General features: G+C 51.3%; 1 protein-coding gene across 2 annotated transcripts; it reads left to right on the top strand.

The window, feature by feature from the left end:
- The first annotated feature begins 4,378 nt into the window (after nt 1–4,378).
- C14H1orf216 (chromosome 14 C1orf216 homolog) lies at nt 4,379–9,142 on the top strand. Of its 2 annotated transcripts, none has more exons than XM_059377241.1 (3): nt 4,379–4,502; nt 6,848–7,541; nt 8,073–9,142. In XM_059377241.1, the coding sequence occupies exon 2, from the start codon at nt 6,853–6,855 to the stop codon at nt 7,537–7,539; it is 687 nt and encodes a 228-aa protein (XP_059233224.1). In that variant the 5' UTR covers nt 4,379–4,502; nt 6,848–6,852; the 3' UTR covers nt 7,540–7,541; nt 8,073–9,142. The 2 variants fall into 2 exon arrangements, with proteins under 2 accessions (XP_059233224.1, XP_059233223.1); XM_059377240.1 differs by having other exon boundaries at nt 4,380–4,610.
- The last annotated feature ends 5,402 nt before the right edge of the window (nt 9,143–14,544 follow it).

Raw genomic sequence — 14,544 nt, 5'->3', positions numbered from 1 at the left:
TCTCTCTGCCTGCCTCTCTGCCTACTTATGATCTCTGTCCAATAAATAAAATCCTAAAAACAAACAAACAAAAAACAACTTCTGATTTGTTGATGATGGCACTCCCCTCATTTTACAGCCGAGAAAACAGCCCTATTGGGGCTGGGGAATGGACATGTCTTACCTAAAGTGATCGCACAGCAATTTCTTGAGAGAAGAGAGCGACACTTTACCTTTAAAGGGCAGCGGAGAAATGGATGAACAAAACAACTAGGTCAGGGACGCCTGGGTGGCTCAGTTGGTTAAGCAGCTGCCTTCGGCTCAGGTCATGATCCCAGCGTCCTTGGATCGAGTCCCACATCAGGCTCCTTGCTCAGCAGGGAGCCTGCTTCTCCCTCTGCCTCTGCCTGCCATTCTGTCTGCCTGTGCTTGCTCTCTCCCCCCCTCTCTCTCTGATGAATAAATAAAATTAAAAAAAAAAAAAAAACAACTAGGTCATCAGCTCTGTAGGCCTTCTTTCCCAGGATGAGCTAATTCTGGGGGATGGTTTTCCTTCTCATCGGCCTTAAGGACTCTCTGGGATGCCAGAGGTCTTCCAGGGCTGTGTCTAGTGCTGGGAGTCCAAGGAACCCTGTTTACAATTACAGTGTTATTTAACCATGTTCAAGGCACAGTACCGTTATTTAATCTGGAAAGTTTGAAATGCTTTGATTTGCCTAAGTTCCCAAAGCCCTGTGGGGAACCTGGCAGATGCCGTGAGCTCAAGGAAAGAGAAGAAAGTGGGTAGCGGGTTGCAATAGAGTTGGCCCTCCAGGGGCACAACTGTGCTTTGGTCTGATGAGGAAGCTTTGGGGGGCATGCTCAGGTTTTCCCTGCTGCCCACAGGACGAGGCTCAGGCTCCTCGAAACGGTGGGTGGTCAAGGCCTTTCACAGCCGGGCCAACTTCACCCTCTAGCCTCATCTCCTACCTTCATTTCCTCTCAAGTCCCAGTCACCTGGGCCACAGTCGGAGCATACACACAGCATATAGTCTCCTTGGCCTTCCCCCACTTTCTCTTGGGGAGCTTCTTTCTATTCATCCTTTAAAGCCTGGCTCAAATATCCTCTCTGGGACGCCAGAGAGTTCCTTACCCTCTTTTGCACTCATTACTTTTGCCTCGTAGCTCTGTTGTAGGGCCTGCCACCCTGTACGGCCCACTTTTTTCTATTTCCCTTTTAAACAGGGAGTCGCACAAGGCCCCCACCAGTCCCGATTCTGCCCTGAATCCCCAACAAAGCCTGTGACCCAAGGTGAGCCCTCTGCTGGGTGTGAGGGAGTGAGGGAAGGGACAGGAAGGGGCAAAGTCTTTGAGGCTGAAACACCTTGATCCTGCCCCCCCACCCCTTTCTTCCTGGGAGTACTGATGCTGAGAAGTTCTCCACCTGTAGAGGAACTCCTGCCTGTCCTATTTCCTGGGGTAGAAATACCTCTCCTTTCCCTTGTCTCCTCGCCTGATACTCCAGGCCCTTAGGACCTGGGTCTGGCTACTCACTGTTAGCCTCTCTTAGTTCTGACATCTGTCTGTCTGCCAGGACACCTGTCTCCTGTCCTGGGCTGGCCTAGTCGGGCTGCTACTGGCCCTCTCTGATTCCTATGTCCCTGCCAATTACATCCCTGAAATCTATGCAGGTAGGCGGATGCTTGCTTTACCGCTCTACCTGGAATGACTGGTTCCTTGGCATTCTAACTGGAATCTTCCGGTGAATGAACCACAGACATCTATATATCTGCTTTTCTGTGATCATGTGGGCATGGATACCCCTGCCTTCCTGGGGTTTTTTGTTCTCAAGGCTCCGGGCTTTTGAAAATTATGGCATGCCCAGGACCACTGTCTGAACAGTCACTGCACTGATTAGCTAGGGCTGAAAGATCCCACACAACTTTGCCCTTGACTAAGAGAAGAGAGGCTGCAATCTAACGCCCTTGGAATTCCTGTGCCTTCTCCCAGATGATGCTGTTTAGAAACAACTAGCTTAACAGGACAATGGAGAAAGCGATTGATTATGCAGCTACCCCAGGTGGTGGGCTGCCCCGCAGAGCACCATAGAGGCTCCAAGTCAACAGTCAGCATAGAATTGGGATCTGGAGCCAGAATACACCGTAAGAGGCTGAGGTAGGCATAGCACGTTTCGAGATTGCACGTGACGCTTTCTCCAAGACTTTGTTTGCTTCCTGTCTCCGCCATTCTAACCTCTACAGGTCAGGAGATTTCGGAGTCTGGGGAAGAATGTCTCATTCCTCTCCAGAGGGAACACTGTGGTGATTCCATTGCATCTCAAAGGAGGTCACCATGTAGGCTGGGTTGATAATGGCTACCGTGGGGAGACAGAGTTGCTCCTCCTTAATGAGGGCTGAGAGTATATGAGAAGAACCCTTGGGTCACCACCTTGTGCCCTTGTGTTAATCAGGATTTTTTGATTGCCGGTGAAGGAAATTCCACTCAAGTTAGGCTTGGCAACATAGGGGCCTTATTGGAAGATAGCGAACGGCCTCAGGAAGCAGGGACCAGAACGTCGCCAGGACTTCCGTCTTTTGTCTCTGCTTCCGTGCACGAGCATCATTTTCTCCTGCTATAAACTGACTCCCACTTGGCAGGGAATGTGATTGCCGCAGCCCTGTCCATCTATCTTCCCTGCTTTGCCTTCCTTTTATTTCAGAAAGTCCCAGAGAAGGATGCTAACTCCCCTGGGATGGGTTCCCATCTGGGGACGCATCAGGTTCCCATTTGGCCCACACGGTTAGATCTGGGAGAGATGGAGTCCACAGGAGTGGGGTGTAAGGGGAGGAGAAGCTCTGGACCCACAGAACCACTAACTATCTGACACAGCTGTAGGACGCAGGAAGATCGGCAGAACTCGAGACCACACCGGCTCAGGGTGGCTTTAGGAGGATCTGGGTCACGTCATTCGATCACTTGGCTAAAGGCAAGAGGAACTTGCAGTGGGTAAGGGAAAAAGGGAGACTAGTTAGTGCCTGATGTAGCAATGGGGCTGAGGTCTTAAAAAATAGCAAAAGATGGGAGGGGGGAGCAGAAAGAGATGAGGAAAAGACAAGAGTATTTTTAAATGTTTTTGAGCCAAAGATAAATTCATATCAGTTTTATTTTTTTAAGATTTTATTTATTTATTTGACACCGAGAGAGACACACAGTGAGAGAGGGAACAGAGGCAGCGGGAGTGGGAGAAGCAGACTCGCCGTGGAGCAGGGCCCGAGGAGGGGCTTGATCCCAGGGACCCTGGGATCATGACCTGAGCCGAAGGCAACCGCTGCTTAACAACTGAGCCACCCAGGCGCCCGGTTTTATTTTGTTTTTAATGGGGGAAGAACGTGAAGAAGGTTGCAGCCAGTTGCTTGCTTTACTCGGGGAAGTGAGGAGTACAGAAGGGATCTCCTAGAATCTCCTGTGGGTGTCCTGAAGGCTCAGTTTGTCCCAGTCTCCTTTCTAGGGCTGCCTTGGGCAAGAAGTTAAATTTAAGAAGCGGTAACTTCCCTAACACCAGCCAGTCCTGGAGTGCTTTCTTCTCATTAGAGTCAGAATCAGCTCCCAATCCATTCTCTCTTATTGCAAACCGAGGCTCACCCCTTCACATTTCATCCTAGAAGGCAGGGAGTGAGGGGGTCAGGCTTTAGTAAGCAGGAACTGAGAAGAGCTCACTGCACAGACACCATGGAGAGGTTCTCTGCCCCTGCAGAGAGGAAGGTGCCAGGGCTTAGGTTCGGGACAGGAGGCCCAATCCTGTCCTGGAGCAGATTTTCTTTCTTCTCTTCAAACATAGCTTTCATTAAGTGACTTTCATGAAATAGGCACAAAATAAATATATCATTTCAAACTGCCATAGATTCAATGAAGGAAAGGAACGAAGTGCCCTGGGGTAACATAAAAGGGGAGACGAATCTGGTCTAGGAGGTCAGAGAAGGTTTACCCAAGAAGAGAGCTGAAACATGAGTAAGTCGAGAATGGGAACAGAGTTTCAGGTACAGGGGACAGTGTGTGCAGAAGTCGTGTGGCAGAAAGGGTCGTGAGGCCCAACTGCAGAGACGGAGGGCAGAGGATGAGGCTGGGTAGGTAGACAGGACGGGTGGCTCAGAACCCTGTGGCTGCTGCCTTCGGGATTTACCCCGAAAAAGGGAAGCCATTTGAAAGGCTTTAAGCAGGAGGCAGGTGTCATGATCAGATTTTCATTTTGAAAATGTCACTGTATTTGCAGTGACGCAAAGCGATCCAAGCGACCCAGTGGATGCAGTTAGAAGATAAACCCCTCACCCGGCAGGCCTCGGTCGAGGCTGCAGGAGGCGGGGAGTCGGTTCGGGCACTCGGGCTGCGGGAGCCGCCAGCTCGGCAGAACCCCCGAACGGACCCACGTGGGCCCGGCCGCCCCGCCCCGCTGCGCTGACGCCACGCGACTCCGGAGTCCGGGCCTGGGGCTTGGCCGCGCCGCGCGGGAACCCCACACCCCACGCCGGGCCCGCGGGGCCGCCCAGGTCAGGCCGAGGGACACCCCCTTACCCCACCCCGCCCCGAGGGACGAGATCCCGCCACCGGGTCCGCGGGAGCAGAGCCAACCGCGCTGGGGCGGGCACGTCCAGGCCGTGAGTCGGGCGGGGAGGGGAGGGGTGGCGAGGGGAGGGGTGCCGGTCCAGGTCTGGGGGGCGGGGAGGGGGGGTGCGGGGGGGTGTCGCAGCCTCCGACTGGCTGCCTCCTATGGGGAGCTTAGGGAAGGATGGTCTCTATCCTCTGTCTCCTGGGGAGGTCCTGTCCCTCAGAGCTAGGCAGGGAGGCCGTCTCTCCGACCCTTACTGAGCCAAGCGCCGCCCCCTCCACCCCATCCCGCGACCCCGGCCGACTTGCAGATTAGCTTGGGGGGAAGCCTGATGCCGGGGTGTCTGGGTTCCCATTTCACCATCTCAGAGAACCCTGGGAGCCTCAGTGCCGCAACCACCGCATCTCTGCTTGCCTTGTGGCCCCGCCCAGCTTAGGAAAAAGAGAAAACATTTGAGCTGGCGAGGATCTCCAAGACGGCTTAGAGGGATGGGAGCATGTAGGTCACTAAGGGACTCCCGGACTTTTGCCCACTACTGGATGTAGGGAGGGTCCCTGCTACCTACAAATACCTCTTCAGTGCGTGCTGTATTTCCACTATCCCTTGCTCTCGCTGATCCTCTATTTTTCTAATCCTAGCAATATGCGGTCAGTAGAATCCTCTTGTGGATTCAAACCCTAATTTTGGTAGTCGTGGTTAGTGGCTAGGGAGGAATGCTGTGATTGGCCCTCCCTCTGGGGCCTCAGGATGGAGCGAGCTAGGGCTGGGGCACGCAGGAGATAGTAGTTGCAGAGGGAAGGGGACAAGGTCAGGAGAGAGGCTTGTCAGTGGGGTGTGGGCGCAGAGCATGGAGGTGCTCCCTGGGGCAGAGGAGGGAACTGAAGCCAGCTCTTCCAGCCCTGGGCAGCCAGCAGTAACCTCCTGCTACTGCTGGCTCCCTCTTTCTGAGCACAGACAGCCCACTGCAGTCCCCCTCCTGCGTTCACTCCCTCAGCATCTGTGTTCTGTGACACCACTTAGTGCCAGGCTGAGTGCTGGCTCCAGGGAAAGGACAGAGGAGATACAGAAGAACTCCAGCATTAGTCACGTACAAGTTGCTAGCACAAGATAGTCCAAAAACAAAACAAACCCCCAAACGACTGCATAGAAACATTTATTGACCATCAACTCCGTTCCAGGGACAAGGAATAAATACGGATAAAACAGTGTATACCAGTGCAGTTGGGGACCCAGGGAAGCCATGGTTAACTGTGCTTATTGATGTTTGCTGGGGTGGGCAGAGGTTATCAGGAAGACCTCAGCGAGGAGGAGAGTTGAGAGCTGGGAAGTGAGAGCTGGGTTTGGGGTTTGTTCAGAAAGGAATTTGCTGGGAGAACAGAGGATCTTAGAGGTGAGGGGAAGGGGAGGGTGTGTGTGTTGGGGAAGGGAATTGTGTGAAGTGAATGGTGGCATATTTTGAGGTTTCTGAGCAGTTTGGGGGTGGTGAGAGGACCAGAGTGGAAGAGGCCCGTCTGGAGGGGTGAGCAGGGGCCAGCTGAAGCACAACCTTGGGGGCCATGTGGAGGTTCAGCAGCTTAGAGAGGGCACCCAGGGCTGTGACAAATCAGGTTTACTTTTTTAACTGGAGGCAGGGAGATCAGTGAGAAGGCTGTGGCCATCGGTATTCAAGGGAAGAGATGGCCTGTACCGAATGAAAGTGAAGGTTGATGGCTGTGCATACAGGCACAGGGTTTCATGAGGAAGATTTGTCATATGTCACCATTTGTCATATGGTGGCCAGTGAGATGGGGGAAGGAAGCTGGCGAGGAGTCGGGGCTGCTTGCAGGTTTCTGGCTGGAGTGACTGAATGGGTAGTGGGCCATTTCGCGGGGCACACTGGGGAGGGAGAGCTGGTTTGGACGTGTAGAATCCGGGGAGCCTGTGGTTGGTTGCAGAGTTGGACAGCAGTCGGATCTGAGCTGGAGACACATCTGAGAGTCACCAACACCTGACGGTTCTTGAAGCTACAGCAGAGGATGAGGTCCTTTGGGGATACAGTCAGAGTGACATAGACAGGCATAGAGAAGACAGGCTGCCTCAGAGGGCTGAGAAAACCCTATGTGGGAAGGACACTGAGTTAACAGAGAGGGAGGAGGAGAACCACAAAGGGAGGTGTTACCAGAGGGCAAGGGACCGAGACTGCCTGGACCCTGCCACTAGGTTGCCATGACTTGGGACATGCCCCCCCCCCACCACCCCTGGAACACCTGTCCTGCTCTAACTCATTCTTCTGCTTCCTGTTTACAGACCAAATGTTCACCATCCAGCCAGGGCTAGCTGAGGGGGGCCAGTTCCCTGGGGGCCCACCGGGAGTATGTCAGGCAGAGTTCCAACCAGACAGCAACTCTAACTTCATGGCAAGTACCAAAGACGCCAATGAGAATTGGCATGGGATGCCTGGCCATGTGGAGCCCATACCGATGAGGAGCTCCTCTGAGTTGCCCTCTGACAACCAGGCCTTCCAGGACCCCGGACTCCCTAAAGGGGAGGTACGCAGCCCCCCAGAGGGGGCAGAAATACCCGGAGCTAAGCTTGAGAAGCTGGGTGGCGCCAGCGCGGTCCGCTCCCCGCTGGAGGACAACGGCTATGCCAGCAGCTCTCTAAGCACCGATGGCTCCAGCAGCAGTCCTGAGCCGGCCTGTGGGACCCCCCAAGGCCTGGGCCCTGCAGATCCCCTTCCGCCCTCGGTGGCCCGGGCTGTGCAGCAGTTGCAGGCCCAGGAGCGCTACAAAGAGCAGGAGAAGGAGAAGCACCATGCACACCTAGTGATGTACCGCCGGCTGACCCTGCTGCAGTGGATACGGGGCCTGCAGCACCAGCTGGTAGACCAGCAGGCCCGCCTGCAGGAGAGCTTCGACACCATCCTGGACAACCGGAAGGAGCTGATCCGCTGTCTCCAACAGAGGGCGGCCCCCTCTGGGCCCCAGGAGCAGGGCTAAGGGTGTGTCTCTGCCGGGGTGTAGGGGTGTATGTTCAGATTTGCGCACATGTGTGTGCTTGTGCTCAAGGAAGTATGTGATTATTTGCTGGTATGAGCGCAGGCAAGCAAATGTGAGTGTGTGCGCCGACCTGCAGGCAGATGCGTCCGGGCGCGGACCTGTGTGTACATGCCAGCTAACTTGGGTGCAGGCCTCTGTGTGTGAACATTGGGTGTGTGGAGCATGTAGAGGAGAGGGAGTAAGTTTGTGTATGTGTGCATGAACAGGTATCCAGCAATGTGCGTATGTGTGCACGAGGGAGGGTATATATACAGAAGGTGTGTGTGCATATGTGTGAGTTTGAGGTTGTGGGAGGTGTATATGAATATGTCTTTGTGTGTGCAGGTGCGGGCATGGGAAGTGTGTATCAGGGGCACGTGTATTTGCAGGCAGACTCACAAGCAGGTGTATGCAAATACATACCCAGCTGTTTATGTGGGGGTATCCACACCCTGTGTTACCCCATGCCAACCCTAGCCTTCTTTCCTCTGCAGGGTCCCATTGCTCCGGAGAGAGGGCTAGCCTGCAGTATTTATCTGAGGGTTGTGGCTGATCCAGTCCCCTGAGATTTCCCAGGCCGGCTCTCCACCCTCTCCCCATCCCTCCTCTCAGACTTCGTTCTGCTAAGGCTATTGTCCCTGATGGTGGATTTACCTTGGGAAGTATGGTGGCCGCTCTGGCCTGCCGTGGCTTTTTGGCCACAGTTCTGCCAGGGCACCTGGGGCACCTGCTAGATCCCACCTGTGGCCGGGATGGAGACAGGTGGGATCAGAGAAGAAGATAAAGGACTTTCTCACTTGAACTCTGCCTTGGGGCACATGGGAGATGGGGATGGGGGAGAAGAGAGTGCAGAACCCTGTGAAGAAAAGGAGAAAGGGAATTCTAAAATATCACTTTGAAACAAAGCACACTTCTCCACGGCAAAGGAGCTGTTGCAGACCATATTGATTTAAGCTTCTGATGAAAGTGAATGTGTGCTTATTCGCTTGCAAGGAATGGACAAGGTGTTCCAAGACTGCTGTGGGGAAAAAAAAAAAAATCTCACTTTCTTCTCTGTGCCTCTACTTGCTGTGCCTCTCTGGTTTTAGCGACACTGGATGTTAAATTAGGTTGGTCTGTTTTCCTGAAATCAGGCTGTCTGGGCACAGAGGAGCCATAGTCGACTTTCCAGGAGGAGCAGGGGGCGATGTCAGCCTATAACCCTGTCTGTCACTGCATGGTCCTTTTGCTGGGGGTTGACAGGCTCCAGGCGAGGCTCCGTGACATGGAGAGTGGGTGAATTCTGGGGAGAACCAAGAACTACAGGAGCCAAGCTCTCTGCTTTGCTTTTGGGAGCCATTAGGATACAAGGTCTTGGTGGGTGAGCAGTGGCATGATGCCAAGTCTCCCTCTCTTCAAAATGGGGGTGCTCTTCCTTTCTCTAAAGTGTTCTATCCCTGACAGGTGGGTGGGTGAAGGGCATAGGAAGTAAGGTTGAAGTGACTTTTGTGTCTAGCCCTTGCATGTTGAGTATGAACCAGGCCTCTGGGCCAAGCCAAGGAATAAACTGGGGCAGAGAAATGCATTTCTTGAGTTTATGTTTCTATTCTGCCCATTGTCTGGTGGTCTCTTTTCCACACCGTATGAGCTGCCCTTTTGAGCAGAGTTCTAGGTTGGGAGCTAGGGGACAGAAGGGGAGAAAGTCACTGGGGAGGAGGAATTCAGCCTGCTGTGGCTCTTGGGGGGTAACAAGAAGTTCTCCCTGGGGGCCTCTTGGTCTGAGAGGGGAGACTTGGCCCCAGCCCGAGAGCCTTGTATAGGATTGCCCTTGTCCTAAGGCACCTTTGGATTTGAAGGTGGGGAGTGGTAGGCATTGATGGTAAGGGATATATATGCTTCCTCCCCCCCTACCCCCACATTCCTACTCACCCCTGCCTTAGAGCCACCACTTCCCTGGAGGGTGCCCTGACTGCGAAAGACTGAGTTAAGGGGCGCCTGGGTGGCTCAGTGGGTTAAGCCTCTGCCTTTGGCTCAGGTCATGATCTCAGAGTCCTGGGATCAAGTCCCGCATTGGGCTCTCTGCTCAGCCAGGAGCTTCTTTCCCCCTCCACACCCCGCCCTTCCTCTCTGCCTACTTATGATCTCTCTTTCTCTGTCAAATAAATAAACAAAATCTTAAAAACAAACAAACAAATAAACAAACAAACAAAAGACTGAGTTAAGCTCCTCAGATGGTTCTGGCAGATGTGGTTACAGTGCATGTCTATGACTTCAGATACTTACTGCCAGTGTAGACTAGACCTTCTTTTTTCATGGGTTTGTATGATGATTTATTAATTCATTTCTCAAAAATTCACTTGTATAAAAAAGGTATCTATTGCTGTATAACAAATTACCCTAAAACTTAGGAATTAAAATAATACACATTTGTTATCGCACGATTTCTGTAGGTCAAGAATCTCTCACAAGGCTGCAATGAAGATGTCGGTTCTGGGTCTGTGGTCTTATTTGTTGGGAGCATTCAGTTCCTCAAGGGAGGTCATTTTCTGTTCTTTGCCATGTGGTTCTTCCAACATGGCAACTCACTTCAAATCGTCCAAGCCAAGAAAGTGACAGAGTCCTAGCAAGTCAGAGGTGATGATTTTCTGTAACCTACTCATAGAAAGGCTAATCCCTCAATGGTGCTGTATTCTACTGGTTAAAAAAGTTACTCAAGGGGCGCCTGGGTCACTCAGTTGGTTAAGTGTCCAACTTGTGATTTCAGCTCAGGTCATTATCTCATGGGTCATGGGACTGAGCCCCACACTGGGGAGTAGGGGAGGGTGGTCCATGCTCCTAGGGAATCTGCTTGAGATTCTCTTCCTCTGCCCCTCTCCTCACTCACACACCCACATGCATGTGCACCCTCTCTCTAAAATAAATGTATAATAAATAAAAAAAACAAGTCACTGAAAGGGAGGGTATTATGTAAGACTAATTACCAGGAGGTTGAGGCTGCCTACCACAGAAGGCATTTTTTGATTGACTAAATAAAGGCGTATTTTTTATTGTTTTTTAATTATACAAACAAAAATTATGTTCTACTTCAATAAATTGGAACATTTCAGAGAAATCTAATGTCCCCTTGTACTTCTCTCCAATAAGATTAATATATTTTAAACCTCACAAAGTGTACTTTTCACTGAAACAGTGATCCAAGGCATTTTTGTTTTGTTTTGTTAAAGCTTTTATTGATTCATTTAAGAGAGAGTAAGAGAGAGGGAGGGGGAAGAGAATCTGAAGTGGACCCTGTGCTGAGAGCAGAGCCCAAGTCAGTGCTCGATCCCAGGACTCTGAAGTCAAAACCAAGAGTCAGCCTCTCAACCAATTCAACCACCCAGAAGCCCCAAGGTATTAATAATTCTTGTCACCTTGACATATGCCATTTAAACAGAAACAATACTGCATCAGTTTTAACAAATTCCACTTATTAAGAGATGTTCTAGCTAAGAGCTATAGCTTAATGAGAATAATTGAAAATTAATACAAGGAAACCTCATTTGAAAAGCAGTAGGGAGAGCACCTGGGTGGCTCAGTCGATAAGCGTCTGCCTTTGGCTCAGGTCTTGATCCTGGGGTCCGGGGATTAACGCTGGCATTGGGCTCCCTGCTCGGTGGGAAGCCTGCTTCTCCTTCCCCCACTTCCCCTGCTTTTGTCCCCTCTCTCACTGTGTCTCGGTCAAATAAATTAAAATCTTAAAAAAAAAAAAAGAAAGAAGCGCAGTAGGGAGGCCAGAAGGGGGAGCTCTCACTTCCCATCACTCCTAGTCAATTGCATAACCGATGAACCGGGACTACTTTGCATTTCCAACAGGAAAAAGCTAATTCTTTGCTGCCAGAGCAGGAGCAAGAAAGGTTTTCTCCTTGCCGGGCAACAGCCCAGCCAATGAGAATCTGTCACAACTCAGCTGTGACCACCACTACACTTCAAACTCCTACATGGACTTTTTGTTTATAACAGCTCCTCCCAATTCTCCTCTTTTCTCTATAAAAGAGCATTCTTCTCTTTTGTTCTCTGGACTTGCTATGGTTTGCTAAAACTTGTTTATTCTGAATTGCAATTCTTTGCTACCCTCAAATAAACCCATCTTTCCTGGTAAAATAACTGACAGTTTTATTTTTAAGGTTTTCAACTTTAACCATGGAGATGTCTAATAAGGAGACAACGTCAATCTCTCAGAGCACAAGATAGTGAATTTTTAGAAGGGGTTCTTTCCTAAATGTGTGAAAGCTCTTGTGAGCACAGCCAGTGGTTAAGATCACAGACTCTGAAGCCAGACAGACCCCTAGATTTGGATATTGGCACCATTGCTCTCTGTCTCTGTGACCTGGGCAAGTCAATTAACTTCTCTGTGCCTCAGTTTGCCTCATCTTAAAATGGAGACAATAGTAGTAATTACCTCATAGGGTTGTTGCAAGGATTAAATGAATATATAGTATGCAAAATGCTTAGAACTCTACATGGCACATAGTAAACTGCATTAATGAGAGTTATTTAAATAGTGCTTTTGTGATACACAATTAGATTTTTTTTAATTAAAATTTTCCTTAAGGAATTTGAATCTAAAATTCGAAAGGCATCTTTTTTTTTTTTTTTAAGATTTTATTTATTTGACAGAGAGAGCATAAATGAGCAGAACAGCAGGCAGGGAAAGAAGCAGGCCAAGGGAGAAGCAGGCCCTTTGCCAAGCAGGGAGCCTGATGCAGGACTCGATCCCAGGACTGAGGATCATGACCTGAGCCAAAGGCAGATGCCTAACCAACTGAGCTACCCAGGCACCCCTAAAAGGCATCTTTTAAAAAGAGCTTTTAAAAATAAAACTGGCTAGTATTCCTTTCCATAAAAGAGCTGTCTGAACCAAGGAAAAGATAAAGCCAGACCAAGGAACTGGTGTGGTGAATTGTATGGACCTTTGCCAGTCACTGAGGGTCTAGGGGCAGGCTCAGCCCCTGGTGTGGTGGGGATCAAGGGAAGACTCCAGACTGCCTCGGTTTCTTCACCTGTGGCAATTGTGCAGCATGAATGAGGAAATGAACCTGGAGATGCTTTGTACACATTAAAACCCGCAAGGCCCTGTGGAGCCTGCCGCTGCCCTTGAGCATGCCTTACCTGAGCAGGCAGAGGAGACTTGCATCTCAATCTCGAAAGACTAATGCATAAACCACTCTGGGCCTAGGAGAGGGGAGCTGGGGTGATCCTTTGCACAGGTCTCCGCCAGAGACTTCTTTACTCCGGAGCTTGTTTGAAAGTCATTGGGTGGGGATTAGTTAGTCCCTGGGACTGCAACAGGAGTAGGGAAGGTTCATGCCCAATTAGCCACTTCCCCTTCGAGCCGGAATGGGATCCCATGACCAGGAGCAAGGAAGTCTAACTTGGTTTTTGGTACTACCTGAGGAGTCTTGCTTAGCAGGAGGAAGGAGGGATGAGATTCACAGGGTCAGGGCACACAGCAGAGACCTGAGCAGGGCCCACGGACAGGGTGAGGCATAGAAGGGATTGGCGGGAAGGCAGTGCAGGGCTCATCCTCTGGGGAGAGAACTGGCTAGTTCCACAAAAACTTTCTCTCTCCTAGGAGAGAATAGGTCATTTCCATTAAGTGTCCCAGAGCTGATGGGATTAAAGCCTGAGGTGCAGGTAGTGACCTGGGAACTGAGGAAGAGTGTTTTGAGTTTGGCTCATGAGGAGGCTTCAGAATGTGCTGGGTGAGCTCCCCAACCTGGCTCATCAGGGCTGGGTATGGTGGCTATCTCTGAGGAGACTGAATGCCCCCTGATGGCAGCCTGTGACCTGTCTACCAGCCTCTGTTTCCTAAAAGCAGCTCCTAATCCCAGAACAGGTGACAGGAACAGAAAAGTGATGATATCTGAGAACACCTGATCTAGAAAGGCTCCCTGGAGGAAGAAGTGCCTAGAGAATGAGTAAAAGTTGAAGCAACAGAGGATAGTGATTTCTAGTATAGACTGCACCTAGAAGTCTTGGATCCTCCACTTACTAGCTGCGCCTCAGTTTTCTCAACTGTCAAATGGGGATAATTAGTACTTCTTTCATTGGATTATGTGAGAGACAGTTTACACATGTAAAGCGCTTACACCTGAGCCTGGCACAAAGAAGTGAACCTGAGCTGTTATTAACTGACGGGGAGAAGACGGGGAGCCAGCACTGGTAGGAAATACAGCTGGGCCACTGTGCTGTCTATTAGCACAAAGGCTAAGGGACCTTGAATCCCAGACCCATGAGTTTAATGAAATGGTGGTGGTTAGAAGAGAAGCATGAGATGGGGGGCGTTCTGGGGGTCTGAGGCAGACCTCAAACACACAGGGCCCCAGATACAAGGGCCCACACCAATGCATGAGCGCGTGTACACACACACACACACACACACACACACACACACACACATTCACTCACACTCACAAACGCACACTCCTGGCTACGGACCCCACATGCTTTCTCCCTCCTCCTCTTCCCTCAATCCCTTTCAGAAGTAAGACTGCACCCAGCCAGGGGAGGTGTCCACACTCCCGCCAACCCTGAGACTCTCCCAGGCCCAGTACCGGACAGCCAGAAATGTGTCTGCTTTTCCTCTCCAGGCCTGGAGGCTTCTCTGGCTAAACCGCATCCTACGCGCCTGGCTCCTTTCCCTCCAACAATCTCCCCAACCCGTCCCCCCCGACCCCCCCGCCCCAGCTCAGAACCGGTCGATCCTCTAATCGCTCCATTCTCATTTATCACCAGTAGGTTTGAGAAAAGATTCATCCGGTTATGGGACTAGTGGGTGGAAAGGGGGAGGTGGCGCGCGAGAAACGGGGGTTCATCCTACTAAGGTCAGGGCCCTTAGGGGATGGGTCCCCGGAGGCCTGTACCCGCCCCCACCTGGGAGGAGAGAGGGCTCGGACTGTGGGGTGGGAGCTGTCCGAGGGCCTCCGGCGTTGCGGGGGTGGGGGGGGC

The sequence above is a fragment of the Mustela nigripes genome, chromosome 14, assembly GCF_022355385.1.
Source record: "Mustela nigripes isolate SB6536 chromosome 14, MUSNIG.SB6536, whole genome shotgun sequence".
Lineage (NCBI taxonomy): Eukaryota > Metazoa > Chordata > Mammalia > Carnivora > Mustelidae > Mustela > Mustela nigripes.
The sequence above is the reverse complement of the archived record's forward strand: the minus strand, read 5'-3'. Positions and strand labels throughout refer to the sequence as shown.

Excerpts from the sequence above, each read along its gene's own strand:
- C14H1orf216 (XM_059377241.1), top strand. The coding sequence starts at position 6,853 with ATGTTCACCATCCAGCCAGGGCTAGCTGAGGGGGGCCAGTTCCCTGGG.